At 40.8% G+C, this 14784-nt stretch overlaps 1 protein-coding gene across 3 annotated transcripts in view; it reads right to left on the reverse strand.

Moving 5' to 3' along the window:
* Positions 1-14784, reverse strand: part of NUDT3 (nudix hydrolase 3) — a 57893-nt gene extending 43109 nt beyond the window's left edge. Inside the window, exons 1-2 of one of the 3 annotated variants that reach the window (XM_050953112.1) lie at positions 14284-14382; positions 620-778 (exon numbers count right to left, since the gene is read on the reverse strand). In XM_050953112.1, the coding sequence (XP_050809069.1) occupies positions 620-655 (36 nt within the window). In that variant the 5' untranslated portion in view covers positions 656-778; positions 14284-14382. Of the gene's footprint in view, positions 1-619; positions 779-14283 lie in introns of all 3 variants that reach the window. The other 2 variants (XM_050953104.1, XM_050953111.1) reach the window with 2 other exon arrangements.

A 14784-nucleotide genomic window follows, 5' to 3' on the forward strand; every position in this document is an offset into this window, starting at 1 on the left:
TGTGTCAGTATATTTATGTCTCCTCCTCCATTTCAAAGAGAAAGTTGTCATGATTTACCCAAAATTAAAGAGAAGCAATGGGAAGAAATAAGGGAATATCTATTTTCTAGTCAGGGTAAAATATACCTGCCCTCAGTAGCTACTAATTTCAATTTGTAGTGCCATCTCCAAAACAAAACCTGAGGCAGACCCCTGGAATATCAACAGATCATACTCACTTGTAGTCAGTTTGCAGTTGAAGCTTTTTATTTGAATTTCCTCACTTTATCTGCTAATAAATCACAGTACTAAAGCTTTTTAAAAAAACAGTTTGATGGTGCAGAACAAGGCAGTGCCCTAATTAACGCCGGACTCCTAATGCTGACCTTTTAGATGTGAATAACAATTTTACAGCACTTAGTTAGCTTCACTCTTTAATGCAACTCAGAATATCCTTAGTAATGGAACAACTGGACAACCCTCAGTGAGAAGTAAAATCCTATCACTCTCATAATCTAGCACAGTTTGAATATATACTTGAAAGAAAGAGGAAATACCCTCACAGGAGGAGGAAACATGCTCTACAGGGGCATCATTTTTGACTGTTTTAAACAGGATATTGCCACTAATCAGCTCTTACCAGAAAAAAACCTAGATCAAAGTGAAGTTGTGACATTGTTGTGTTCTTCGAAAGCAAATAGGATGTACACAGGGAAATTCATACATCTAAAAAGCTGTACTCCCCAGTATAAGCATGGAGTTCAAAGGTCTCAAGTAAACTGGATAGTATGATCCAAGACTGCATATAAAACAGAGAAATAAAGACAACTTTAACGTTTTACAGCCTGCTTGGTAACCAGTAAAAATAAGTAAATAAATCACACCTACTGTAAAGTAACATTTTTCTGTAAATCATTAAGAAATACTTGGGAGGAAGGATAGCAATGCCACAGACAAGATTGAAACTTGAAAAATCCACCTCTGAGTGGAAAGCTTTGCCAAGCAAGTGCAGAAGACTAAGCCATCAATTTCTACAGAATTCAGTTTTTAAACAATTACGTTTCTAGTCATTATAGTAGGAGAATAAGCTTCAAACCATGTATTACATTAATTTAATTTGGTAGTGTAACTAGGACCCAGAAGTGCAGGTGAAAAGTGGTTTTTTTTGTGAAAGATGCAGGTGCCTCAATGGAGATTGTCCTTTCTCTTGCCCCACCTTCACATGGTTTTAAAATGTACAAATTTGTGTAAAGCTCTGAAGGGAATATTTTACTTCAAAATTGGTGTCCCTGAACAAAGGATTCAGAAATGAATTAGTACATGTCTCTTCCCCATCCTAAACAGCAGCACTGAGAAGCCTCTGATATCTTCCCAGAACCGAGTATTTTTGTGTTAACTCCCCTGGTCTGTAGAGAAAGCAAGGGTAAAAAATTTCTCAACATTATTTCTGTGCTATATTAGTTATTGGTCCACTCAGCTGAAGTGCAATCTTTCATCTACAGTCCTATACTCATTTTTGGCTTGCTGTGGCCTTCATTCTGTACTTGTAAGAGCAAGACTAAGAAAATTTAAATCCTGGTCCTTCTGCCACTGGTCAAAATGTCAACTGAAGTCCAATATATATTTCAAGAAACATGATGTAGTTTTTACAGCATTTTTTCTTTCCTCAAAAATAAAAAATTAAATGCTCCTGATAGTGCAAGGCACAGCCAAGAGGCCAACAGTTATTATCCACCTTATCTTTCAGAACACTCTGTTTTTATGTTTGAGATAGTAAAATCTATAGCCTCAGTTTTATAGTGAAGTTTACAAGGGAGTACGGACACTTGTAGATTAGACCCACTGAGCAGCCAACTAGTACTTCTCCTTTTCTATTGCCCAGACAGCCCCTGCAGGGAAGGGGGCCTCATATGGCTTTAGCAGAAAGCCTGGCTGTCTTTCCATTCACTGTCAAAAAGCAGCTATAATTAAAACAAATCCCCCCTCTGTTCCCCTCTCCCCATTCTCTAACACAGTCCTTTAAAAAGCATAAGCATTTCAAGTACAGTTACTAAAACATGGAGGTTTGCTATCAAACATTTGTATTACAAGAAATAAATATATAATTCTGTAAAGAACTAAGGTTTCTCCCAGCTTGATTTATCAAAACCAATAGGGATTACAAAGAAAATGCCTGGCATTGATATTCCTATAACTCTTCCTGCCCCCACCCGCACCCTCACTTCTTGGCAGTATTCCTTTTCTGCAGTGAGATCATGGGGGTGGGAACAGTACTTCTTGCAAGCAATCTGGCTGAACAGTAGGGTTGCTGTAGAAAGGTCTCTCCACTATGCAGCAGACCCAAACGTAGCACGATTGACACACCGAAATGAAGATCTTTGCCCTTTATAGAACCATAGAAAATAAAACCTTAGCAGAAGAATTAACCTGATAGCAATGGCAGCCTGGTATTTAAGATGTAGCTTTGCTAGTAAGAAAGGAGTGAAAGACTTGTCATCAAGCTTAACTAATCTCATGACAAATCAAAAGGCTCCATTAGCAGCTACGTATGTACTTGCACTACTTAAACACTGCTTAAAATTCTGAAGTTTGTATTTCTTAAGAAAATAGCACAAGCGTTTTAAAAAATTTTCCCCTCCTCTAAGAAATCTGAAAGTAAGAGCTCTATCCCTACAATTTTTGTTATTTTCTATTTTTACCACAGTTTCTCAGGCAATTAAAATTAACCGTTTTGAAACAAACTCTGACATTAGCACAGTTCTGAGAATAAGACTGGTTAATGAACTGCTGTTGCAGAAGAAGGAGAGAGAAAGCAAGAACACAAATATAATACAGTATCACTTCGCTCTCCCTCTCAAAAAACCCCACCACCCCAATGGCTACAGTTTTTCCCTCTAATTTGTTATTAATCAAAACAGGTAGATATGGGGATTATTATAAAAATCAAAAGGTAAGTAAGGAAGAGTTAAAACGGGAGGCTATAACAGGTCATACTGAAAGGTCAACTGTCAGGCTGAAAGGAAGTTACTACTGGAGTTCCACAAGGATCAGTTTAGGGACCAATCTTATTCAACATTTTCATTAATTACCTTGGCACAAAAAAGGGGAGTGTGCTAACAAAATCTGCAGATGACACAAAGTTGAGAGGTATTGCCAATATGGAGGAGGACCGGAATATCATACAAAAAGATTTGGATGACCCTGAAAACTAGAGTAATACAAATGGGATAAAATTTAATAGTTCCAAATGCAAGATCATGCACTTAGGGACTGACAAGAATTCTTGCTATAAACTGGGGACATATCAGTTGGAAGCAACCAAGGAGAAGAAAGTTCAGGACATATCAGCCGATCACAGGGTGACTGAGCTGCTAATGTGACATGGCTGTGAAAAAATCCTATGCAATCCTAAGATGCATCAAGCAAGATATTTCCAGTAGAGATAGGGAGATGGTATTACCATTAGACAAGGCACTGATGAGATCTTATCCGGATACTGTGTGCAATTCTGGTCTCCCATGTTTAAGAAAAATGAACTCAGACTGGAACAGGTTCAGATAAGGGCTACCAGGATGATCAGACGAATGAAGAACCCACCTTAGGAGAAGAGCCTGGCTTGTTCAGATAACAAAATGAAGGCAAAGGGGAGATATGATTGCTCTCTATAAATATATCAGAGGGATTAAACACCAGGGAGGAACAAGAGTTATTTAAGTTAAGGGTCAAGGTTGGCATAAAAACAAATGGATATAAATTGGCCATCTACAAGTCTCTAACCATCAGAGTGAAGTTCTGGATCAGCCTTCCAAGGGGAGTAATGGGGGTAAAAATCCTAACTGGCTGCAAGACTGAGCTTGATACATTTATGAAGGGGATGGTATGATGAGATTACCTACAATGGCATATGGCCCATCTCTGACTGCTATCAACAAGTACCTCAAAGGGCCAGAGATGGGACACTAGAGGGGGAGGGATCTGAGTTACTATAGATAGTGCTTTCCCAGGTGGCTGGCAGGTGGGTCTTGCCACATGCTCAGGGTCTAAATGATTGCCATATTTGGGGCTGAGACGGAATCTTCCCCCAGGTCAGACTGGCAGAGCCCTAGGGAGTTTTCACCTTCCTCAGCAGCATGGGGCAAAGTCACTTTCTGGTCTGAACTAGAGTAAATGGTGAACTCTCTGTAACTTGAAGACTTTAAATCAAGAATTGAGGACATCAGTATCTTAACCAGAGGTTACGTGCCTAGTACAGGAGTGGGTAGGTGAGGTTACATGGACTGCAATATGCAGGAGATTAGACTACATGACCATGATGGTCTCATCTGGCCTTAAAGTCTATGAGATACTTTCTAAACAAAACAAATCCTCTCGCCCAGCAGCTAGGAAAGGCATGCCAAACGTTTGATCTAAACTACTTGACAACATTCTAATAGATTTAATCATTACCTTCCTCAGAAATACATTAATGAATGGCAAAAACATCCTGGTACTACCATGCCATGGTGTCCTAAATAATGTGGGAATCTCAGTGCATATGTGGAATTAAGAGGGAAATTCTAGCCTTCTATCATCTGTGGTTAACTCCCTATTACAGTCAGTGCAATTTAAAGATGTAGTCTAGATTAATCTAATCTATATCAACTACAGAAATGCTATCCACCCTCACAAGTATTTATATGGCCCAGTATCTAAGCTGTGTTACTAATTTTATGAATAGACTAAACCTAAATGAAAAAAACAGACAAAACTTTGTTGGGCTTAAGTTGACATTTGTCTTATTTCATTGTCTTTACATGTCTTTGTAATATCAAACGGAATAACCAATAAACTGTCACAGTCAGAAGCAGTTTTATTACATAATACAACAAACTGACTTTCATACTGCATACCTTTTGAAATGCGCACCATTTTAGAAGATGGGCCAGTTCTAGAACAGATAACACATTACATATGCACACAGAGAAACAGTACTTGATCAGTCTAGCACAGTGGTCCCCAAACAGTGGAGCGGATCCCCTTAGGGGGGCATGGAGGAACATTCGGGGGGGGAGCGCAGCAGGGCCTGGGCCAGTCCCCATGAGGGGTAGAGGGTACCACCCAGCCCCGCTCTGCTCTCAGCTTTGTTCCAGCCCAGCTCCCGGCCCCATCCCCAGCTGCAGCCCTGGCTCCCTGCTCCCAACAGTGGCGTGGGGGTGCAGAAGGTAAAAAGTTTGAGGACCACTGATCTAGCAAGTGGATTTTGTACCATTATTTTCTAACTATTATTTTCCACTATCAACTCTTAATCTGGCATTAATGTTCAATTTGTTTAAAAAGACATCATTGTAAGTCCTTTTTGTTATAAATATTTTCAGTTTCCCTTAAAAAAAAATCAGACTTTACAAGAACTGCTCTATTTTGCTCATGAGATTTATCTTATGTCTATAACTATTATGAATCCAGAGTATTCCTGAAGTGCTTTACAAATTTTACTAAAGTGAATATAAGGATCATAACACACACAAACACACACGCCTGGTCTTTTTGCCCATCACACAAGCATGGCCACCTCTGGTCAAATGGTTAACCCAGTGCACAATAATTTAGTGCAAGAAGTCAACACAACATCCATTTGCAACTATAATATAATACATTGAAATAGGAAAAACAAATTATCAAAGTTTGTATTTGGTTAGGCTGGTGCAGCTAATGCCTTCACCTGCCAAGCTTGTAATCCGGTAATATACTATCACTAAATGTCTTACTCCACTGTGTCTCATCACACTGGTGGTTTCTGTTATTCAGATTTTTTTTCAAAATAATCCTATGAGAAAGTATTATACTTACTTGACGAAAAAAAAAAATACAGAGGCAGAGAAGTGAAGTGAGCTCCAAACCACACAGCAAGCCAGTGGCAAAGGCAGAAACAGAACCCAGGAGTCCTGACTCCCCAGATTCCTATTCTAACCACAGCATGTTCTAGAAGCAATAGTCATGAAGTACCAGCATCAGACAAAAGTACCTTTTGGAAACATCCTAAAATTCACCAAGCATTTCAGTATACCTCTAACAGTGTGATGATGAAAATTATTCCCATTGTTGCATTATATTTAAAAACACTGAAATATATTTGAAATCTACAAAAAGAGAAGGTTTATTTCAAAAAAGTTTATAATAGCTATGCAGTCGTTATACATGCTAATTTTACTAGCAAAGTTCATTAGTGTTTCTGCAACAGAGACTAGGTGAGATTTTCACCAAGTTCAGCTAAAAATAGAATAGAATGTTTAAAAAAAATACACTGAGCCTCTGAAATCCGCCTGAAAGCAGTGACAAAGACAGGGTACTGTTTCTCAGAAATACAGCAAAAACTGAAGAGAAGATGAATTGTTCAGTTATTTCAATTGCAGCACTGTCTGTGTGTTTGTATAGGGACTCATACAATGTGCCTTATATCTTGCTTGGAGCCTCTGGGACTACCGCAAGAAGAATCCAAAACAATTTCTTTCCTCCGTGTATCCCAGTGTTTCTTCCTGTTCCTCTACCTCCCTTACCTACTGCAATCAACCTTGGCTCCATCACTGGTAAAGCATATTTCAATGGTTCCTTACAGGGTACCTTTAAAAGAGAGCAACCACATTCTCAGCCAAGCATTTTGTATTAGGCTTAAGCACTGTGGATGCTAATCTTTCCTCACTATTCTTGCCAATAAGACATCTGTAAGGAGATGGTCACTTACTAGAACCTCTTGCCAGGAGCACATCCTGGAGACGGTCCTTATGGTTCCTTTTGGAGAAGACCTTGCAGGCATCACAGCTCATGGCAAAGTGCCTTTCTCTGAAGCATAAAAAGGTACTTATACAAATCCAAAGAAGGGAAAATAGCAAGACAAAACATCTTAGGCAAGGTCCAAGGCAATTCAAAACCAGCAAAAATTCAACCAAACAGGTGAAATCTACTAAATTAAACTAAAATTAAAGCAAGCACAATACTCAAATTACTATTACTTAACGTACTATTTACAACTTCCCTATGCAAAACTAACATGACTGAAAAGGAGAGGCTGGTTTCCATGACTACTTTGGCAGGAAAAACAGGGGAACTGAGAGATTTAGAGAGGTGAAGGATCATTCCTCAGTTTATACATTGTAGCTATCGAGGAAGTTCCAGGATCCTCTCAATTATAGCTCAAAACAAAAAACCCACTGTTTACTGCTCAGTCACAGCTAAGCATGTGACTTCTACAGTGTGGCTTCGTGGAGGCAACTTTATGAAGGATAACTGGAAGTTATCAGCATGGAGATTTAGTTAAAGCTATGTGAGTAGATAGTAACCCAAAGATATTTTAGTGATGCACTTTCCAAACATTCAAGAAAAGCTAGTCCCCCTGTGGAGCTCACAGTCTAAGGAGACAGGCAAGTAGACATACTTGATGAGACATGACAGGGAGAGCAGACAAGATACCAAGCAGCAGGATTTACCATTACCAAACTGATGAACTGCACTCAAAAGCTAATTCAGTTCCACTCCACATTAGCTACCTCCACTATTTCTATTAGAACTTGCCATGAAATGTAAAGTCTTGAGATCAGTTCGGTGTTTCTCAATGACTGGTCCATGGACCAGCACCAGTGCCCAAGGACTTGTTTATACTACCCACTGGATCACGATACTATACTACCCGCTGGATCAGATTAGACACAATAAATCAACCACCGAGCACTCTCCTGTCAACTCCGGAGCAAGAGGTACAGGCAGAGACAACGGGGGAGCATCAGCAGTCGACTCACTGCAGTGAAGACACCACAGTGAGTAGATGTAAGTATGTCAACTTCAGCTACGTTGTATCACCCCTGCAGTGTGCCCAGGCCTAAATTTGGTGTTTATTTTTGGTAACAAGGAGGTTACACCATATCTACACACATTTAAGCAATTAAATAATTTAATTTACATGTATAAACTCTTAATTTTTACATATTGTATTATGCTAGAAAAGATGAATGATGCATTTCTTGCTTACGGGATGATGATAAATTTTTTACTTGTGATTTATATCAAGCTCTAGTTGGATGGAAATTCAAATTCAATTAAAAATACTACATTTCAAAGCGTTTTGAAATTAGTTAAATAAAGCTATCTTACGTGTGTTGGATAAATAAGAAGAAAGTTTATCAAAACATGTTCTCCGTTTAAAACTAACTGTTGTATGCAGAAAAGAAAATATCATCTATAGTCAGTGAATTGAACTCTTTCTGGTGGTCATGATGTCCTTCAAGATTTTAGAAGTAGTAGATCTCATCCTCTCAAACCTAGTTATTATTTATAGATTGGAAGAGGAAACAAGATGCTCTTTTTTTTCAACGCCCACTGGTTTCTCAACTCTTTACTAACCTTTTTTCCCCCAAACAGAAATTGTAAAGTCTACACTGGACAGAGATATGTGCCTATATGTGCAAGAAGAAACATGAGCCAACTTGTTAGGAATTAGAAAATACACCAAAGGCCTGTAATTTGTTTTTTAACTATGCCCACATAGTCTCTTATCCCACTGAATTCTGCAACTTCACATAATATTCTCAAAACAGGTTCAGACTGCTTATTCTCTGTAACTCAAAGACAATTACAAAGGGCCAAACTATATTATAAATACATACAGAATTTTAAAAGTTTACAAGACACCACCTAGCCTGAGGATTAAACCTGCCAACCAGGGTGAGAAAGACCTGCAATTTAAATAAATACAATAGTTTTGTCTATTTACTATACACTGTATTTAGTTGCAACATTACAATTTTCTGTTCAATAAAGTTTAAAATGTTGCTGTTTTTCTTGGGGTTTTCATACCCTTCTTTCCCTTCCTGGCTTCACTTCCACTTTCTTCCCTGTATTCAATTAAAATTCTCTCTTCCCTACATTGCTTTCAGTGTTTATTTTGTCTTTACTTCCTCTCCATGCACTCTGCAACTTCCCTTATATTTTCTGTCTTCCACAAGTTCTCTGCCAATCTCTTACTTTACACATATCCCACCAATCTTACCCCTCCTCTTTCTCTCCCACATAACCATGTTCACACCCCACCAGCATTTCCGCAATTTCAAGAAGACAATGTTGATCAGTTCGCACACAGTTCAATTTAAGAAGGTAATATTACAATCATACAATCTAGAAACCATTTTTATTTTTTTTATTTTTTTTTAAGATGAAAGCTTGTATTTTCTTGGAAACTTGCTACATGCCACGGGAAAGTGGATTAAGGATAGATAGATGTGCAGATGCAATACTGTATTTGCAAAATATGGTGGGTATTTTTATTTTGCTTTCACAGAAACCTTTTATGTAGCTGAAGGAAATATAGTCAAGTTAAGCCTTTAGAGCAATGATTCTCAGACTGCGGTCTGTGGAAAGCTGGCTGATCACATGATGCTGGCTTTCCTTATTTCCAGCTATTGAATCACATTAAAGATAGCTGAACACACATTAAATACACGGAAAGATAATATTAGAAAGCAAGCAATTGCTATAAGGATACCACAGGGATGTTATGTGATTATCAGTAAGCAGGGAGATGTTCATATATATATCTCTTATAACATAGCTCACCTTGTTAAGTTTGAGAACCTCTGTGTTAAGAGTGCTTATCTGGGACTCTCTTTAGGAATGCTCTCTATAGACTGGGTATACTTCCATAGTTTTCCTCATCCAGTTTTATTCCTCATTCAATAGTAAACTGGAGAGCAGTAATGCCCTGCTCTTTGAAAAAGAAGTATTTCCTCCAAAATTCCCTCAAACCATTAACTTGCTAATGAGCAACCTGTCAGCTGTTAGATATGTCAAGCTATAGCCACTCTAAGCCAAGGCTTTAAAAAAAATCCACTAGAACTAAACATTTATAATTGGTATATTTATTAAAATATAGCATATAAAGTTCCAGTAAGTGGTTTTCCATTCTACCTAAGTGAACTTGTGAAAAATTTTCTGGACCTCTGCCTCAAATGCTTATTGAAAAAACCGTCTACAAAAAATGTTTTGTTTTGTTTTAAATACAACCAGCAGCAAAATTTTAAAAACCCTTAAGAGATCACAGGTGCTAAAATGCAGTACTTCAAAGTTCTAAGATTTGGTTATAAACTAAATTCAGGATTATATTGCTTCCTTTAAACAGTTACTTAAATTTCTAAACCAGTCTGTTCTTCTCTCACACACAGGCACCAATTATCACAAGAATTTACGCCCCATAGTTTTTTCATCCTTTTCAGCATACTTTTATGCTAACTATTGCTAGAAGGCTCTCTGAAAGCTGTTCAAAATCTCTTTGAAAAAGCCACGTTGCCTTTTTTTTTTTTTTTGGGGGGGGGGGGGGGGAGACATGGCAGACTTTCCTTTAAGGGGGATCGATTTTATTGTATTCTTATTGTTTGTGAAACAAAGTTTTCTGTGCACTGAGCCAATTTAGAAGTTTATTCTTGTGTGTGTGTACTTCAGGTTTTCTTTTAAAATTAATTATTCCTTTACTAATTCTAGAGTAATTTTTGTAGCAGAAATGTGTTTTTATCTAAAATTTGGGTATGGAAAACATAATATATGGAGAAAGAATGTATTCGATTTCTAGCACAACCTCATTTAGGTATTGTCCTAACACTGTCTTTTCAATAATAGATATTTTAAAAAAAGATGATACCCAGTGTGTAGACAATTTATTGAAAAATGGTTTGTTTCAAAATAGGCCACTTAAAGTAATATACTAGGGATGTGAGATTCTGTTTCATATATCCATTAGACCAGGGGTTCTCAACTTTATGAAAACACCTTAGAGGGGTGTTTTTCCACCCTCATGCCCTCCCCACAACATACACACTTAGAGCCCCTCATCACCCCTTACAATAGTGAGACGGATACTGTCTAGTACACCACTCAAATTTGGCCCATCTGTATCTCCATTATGACAGACAGGCACAGGTGTACACAGAGATACCCTCAAAGCAGAGGTATGGTGAGGCTGCAAGGTAGGACAGAACAGGTGTGGGGGGAGCAGGACCTAAACTCTTCCTCTGTAACTGACTAGATGTCAAATTGGAAGCAAATCAGTGGCAGCCCATTCAATAATGGCTGGATACCCAACCCCACTCCTCCAATCCCCAGGATGAGGTGGGAAGGGCCAGTCCCCTGGGCCTTAGAACTGGTCCCAACTCAGAGACCTCTGTAAGCCCTATGGAGGGCTGGCACTGCCAGGGCTCTTCTGGCCCATTCGCCAGCCCCCAATCATGCAGCAAGGCAGCCAAGGAAAGCCAAGTCCTCAAGGTTGTGCAGGAGCTATTGCTGTGCGGCAGGCCTGGCCTGCATCACCTGCCAGAGGGGCAACTGCATCTGCGTAAAGTGTGAGGCCAGCAGGACTAAGTGCAAGCAGCAACAATTGGCATGGAGCTGGTGCAGTGAGTGGAGTGAGACCACCAAGGAGCCCTGCCATGACCCACATGGGTTCTCAGCCCTGTTGTCCTCCTCATCCATTTCCACAACTCCCTCCTACCCCCCTAGGCCTGGCAGGGGGCCAACCAGGTCAAATCTGAGTGGCGCTATGACCTCACGTGCCAGGTTGCAATGCCATTCGCTCAAATTTGCCCTGGGTACCCCATTATTGGTGATGGGGTGGGAAGGCCAGGCCAAATGTCAGTGAATGGCATTATTGAAACCTTGTTGTTCCCTCCCACAGTTGAGAACTTCCATGCTAACTGTTGTGATCACACACACTTCCTGTATATTAACAGTAATTGGAATGAAATCCACAAAAGGAAGGACACTGAGAATACAGGTTCTCATTTCTCCAGAGCCCCACACACTGCCTTCTGTAACACAACTATGACAAGAGACAATCAGGAATGGTTCAGTAGCCAGTCCTGAAGTCTAGATTTGTTTTGTTTTTGAAAGCTGGAGTCAGAACTTTGCTAGACCTTATCTATAGGGAGAAGTTGCATCAGTTTAACTTGAACAGGGTTTTCAACCTCTTATTTTGGTGTAAGAGGTAGCTTATTTTAGTTTAGCCTATGCTGATTCCTCATCAACTTAAACTACACTGAAAAAAGTCTGGTTTTAAACAAAACTGTGAGTGTCCACACAACCATTAGCATCAGTATACTAAACCAGTTTTAAAAATAAATAATCAAACCTTAATCAAGTCAGTTCAACTTTCTCAGGCTGTCAAAGCCATACTTTGAAGTATAGTTGTTTTGTGTAACCAAGACCAAAACAGTTGTGAACAGATCAGTAACCAGAAAGAAGCTCCAACTACGGTGGTATTAAAATTCAATTGTTATTTAGTCATATTACATTCTGGACACTACAATGAAAATGTACCTAAACACACCTGTCTAGAAATGATTAGGCATATGTGGTAACATTTTCATAAGCAGTTGTGTAAAACTGCTCCAGGAAGTGTTATTTTCTTAATTAGGCCCAGCATTATTGCACCACAAAGCAACCTCTGAAGCCACAAGGCTACATTTTTCCTTATACTTATTTAAAAATTGCAAAATAGTTTCATAGAAATTGGTAAGACAGACCATTTTTTTTGTCTAGACAAGTTTTTACAAGGAAGTTTTAGATCAGCGGTTCTCAAACTTTTTTACTGGTGACCTCTTTCATTCACAAAGCAAGCCTCTGAGTGCGACCTCCCTTATAAACATATTAAAAAGTGTTTTTACTTTAACATTATATATGCTGGAGGCAAAGCAGGGTTTGGGGTGGAGGCTGACAGCTTGCACCCTCCCCCGCCCCTGTAATAACCTCGCGACTCCCGAGGGGTCCCAACCCCAGTTTGAGAACCTGTTTTAAATCCTTCAGACCATTTATAACTGAAATGCTGACACTCTGCACAATGACAACACAGCTATAATAAAGGCTCCTTCGCCACATTAAATAATAACCAAATGGCATGCTAATTAACTTTCCAGTGAACTGTCTGCATTCCCTTCAGATTTCCTCTGGCTCCAAGTATGATAATCAGGAGAACAAAGACTTTGGTACAGCCACCAAGAAACCAGTAAATCAGATCTAGTCAATATGATTCTATTACACTCACATAGGAGTATCTCTTGGTTCGTTTTAAATATTGTACCCCAAATAGGAAGGTTTTTTCTAAGTGTTAAAAATCACATTTCTGTGCAAATTCACTCTCTTTAGTCTTACAGACACAAATATCCTCTACAATATGATTGTTTTTAGGCAAACCAGTTTACCTTTAATTCCCACTTCCTTCCAAGCCTCTCTGGACAGTGGTTTCTGGCAATGCATCAGTCCCTTTTATCCCAGTTTCTTTTTATAATCCAGGGTCATGTTTCCTTTCCCATCTCATGTGATGTGCTGGACTGAAGCTCTGCCACTGTGGTTAGTTCAGCCCACGGCCAAATTCTATCCCATTCCATGCCATGCCAAGCCATAAGAGATCATTGCACCCTTCAGTGTTTTAAACCTTTCGTTCTGCACCTTTCTTTGATTTCTAGAGAAATCATACCATCACTCAAAATTGTATCTTGCATTTGCTTAAATATGCTTTGCAAAATTTTTCTGCTACATTATGAAATGCAATATAAACACTTTCAGAAGGCTAAATTTTGCACAAGGAGAAAAAGAAAATGATTTGTGATGGCTTTATCTTTTCAGTTGTCCTTACTCTCAGTCAAAATCTATTGTACCTTCCCACACCTCCAGTTTGCAAGATTGCAGAGTAGAGAGCTAGCTATTTGACTGGCAAAATTAAAACCCCATACACTTCTCAAGCTATAAGAATAAAAAAGTGTTTACTCTTTCCAACCATGTCAAGGACCTTAAATATCTTTGAACCGCTGACTCTCTGGGAACCCTCAATTCTTACCTTCCAAAACTGCAAGCACTACTCCCCCCAGACGACTCACTCACAACTCCATGTATCCTACCCTCTAGAGTTTCTGACGCTTAAGGTCTTTCAGCCTCTGCTCCTGGGGAACCCAATGTGTTTCAACGGGCTTAACATTCAGCCTCCCCCGACCACACTGGTAACAGCACGCCACCCTTCACCCCACTACCTTTTCTTCCCAGAATGAGCCACCCAGACGATACCTCCCCTTTGGCTGCCTAATTCTCTTCCAGGGCCTCGTACCACTCTGCTCCCAAGCACACACCTCGCCCCAATGCACTACTGCCTCTTTCTCCCGGTGCCCCCACTTCCCGCCCCCAACCCACCACTCACTCTTAACCCAGGCCAGCCCCTCCCCCGCCTATTTCCGACCGCCCCCATCTAGCCCCGCTCACCAGCCCCCCCACCACCACTTTTAGCGCCCCCTCAACCCCGCTCACCTCCTCCTCGCTCTCGCTGCGGAAGCACAGGCAGGCCGCCCGCTTCTTGTACCCGTCCCCGTCGTAGGTGCGAGTCTGGTTGGACTTGAGCTTCATCATCCTCCGTTCTGGGGAAGGGGGGGCCAGCGAGGGGGCTGAGTGGGGGGCGCGGCGCGGAGGCGGCAGGGGCTCGGCGCTAACGGGGTAGGCCCGGGCGGGGGGAGGACACCGAGGATGGGGCGCTGTGGGGGGCGCAAGGCCTGGGCTCCAAGAGGCCCAGTGGGGAATAAGGCGGGGGGGTGGCTCTGAGGGGGGTGGGACCCGCCGGGCTCCGGCAGCGGGGACTGAGGGGACCCGCCTCCCAGGAGAGTCTCTCACACGCCGGGAGCCTCCGCTACACGCTGCTGCCGCGGCCGCCTTTCGCCCGCCTCATCCCCCCCGTCAGCTCCGCCAGCCCTGCCGCCGCCGCCAGCTCTCCGGCCGCCGCCAACGACGACCGCAACGCCATCTTGGGGCACGCTA

This window comes from Gopherus flavomarginatus, chromosome 5 (genome assembly GCF_025201925.1).
Source record: "Gopherus flavomarginatus isolate rGopFla2 chromosome 5, rGopFla2.mat.asm, whole genome shotgun sequence".
Lineage (NCBI taxonomy): Eukaryota > Metazoa > Chordata > Testudines > Testudinidae > Gopherus > Gopherus flavomarginatus.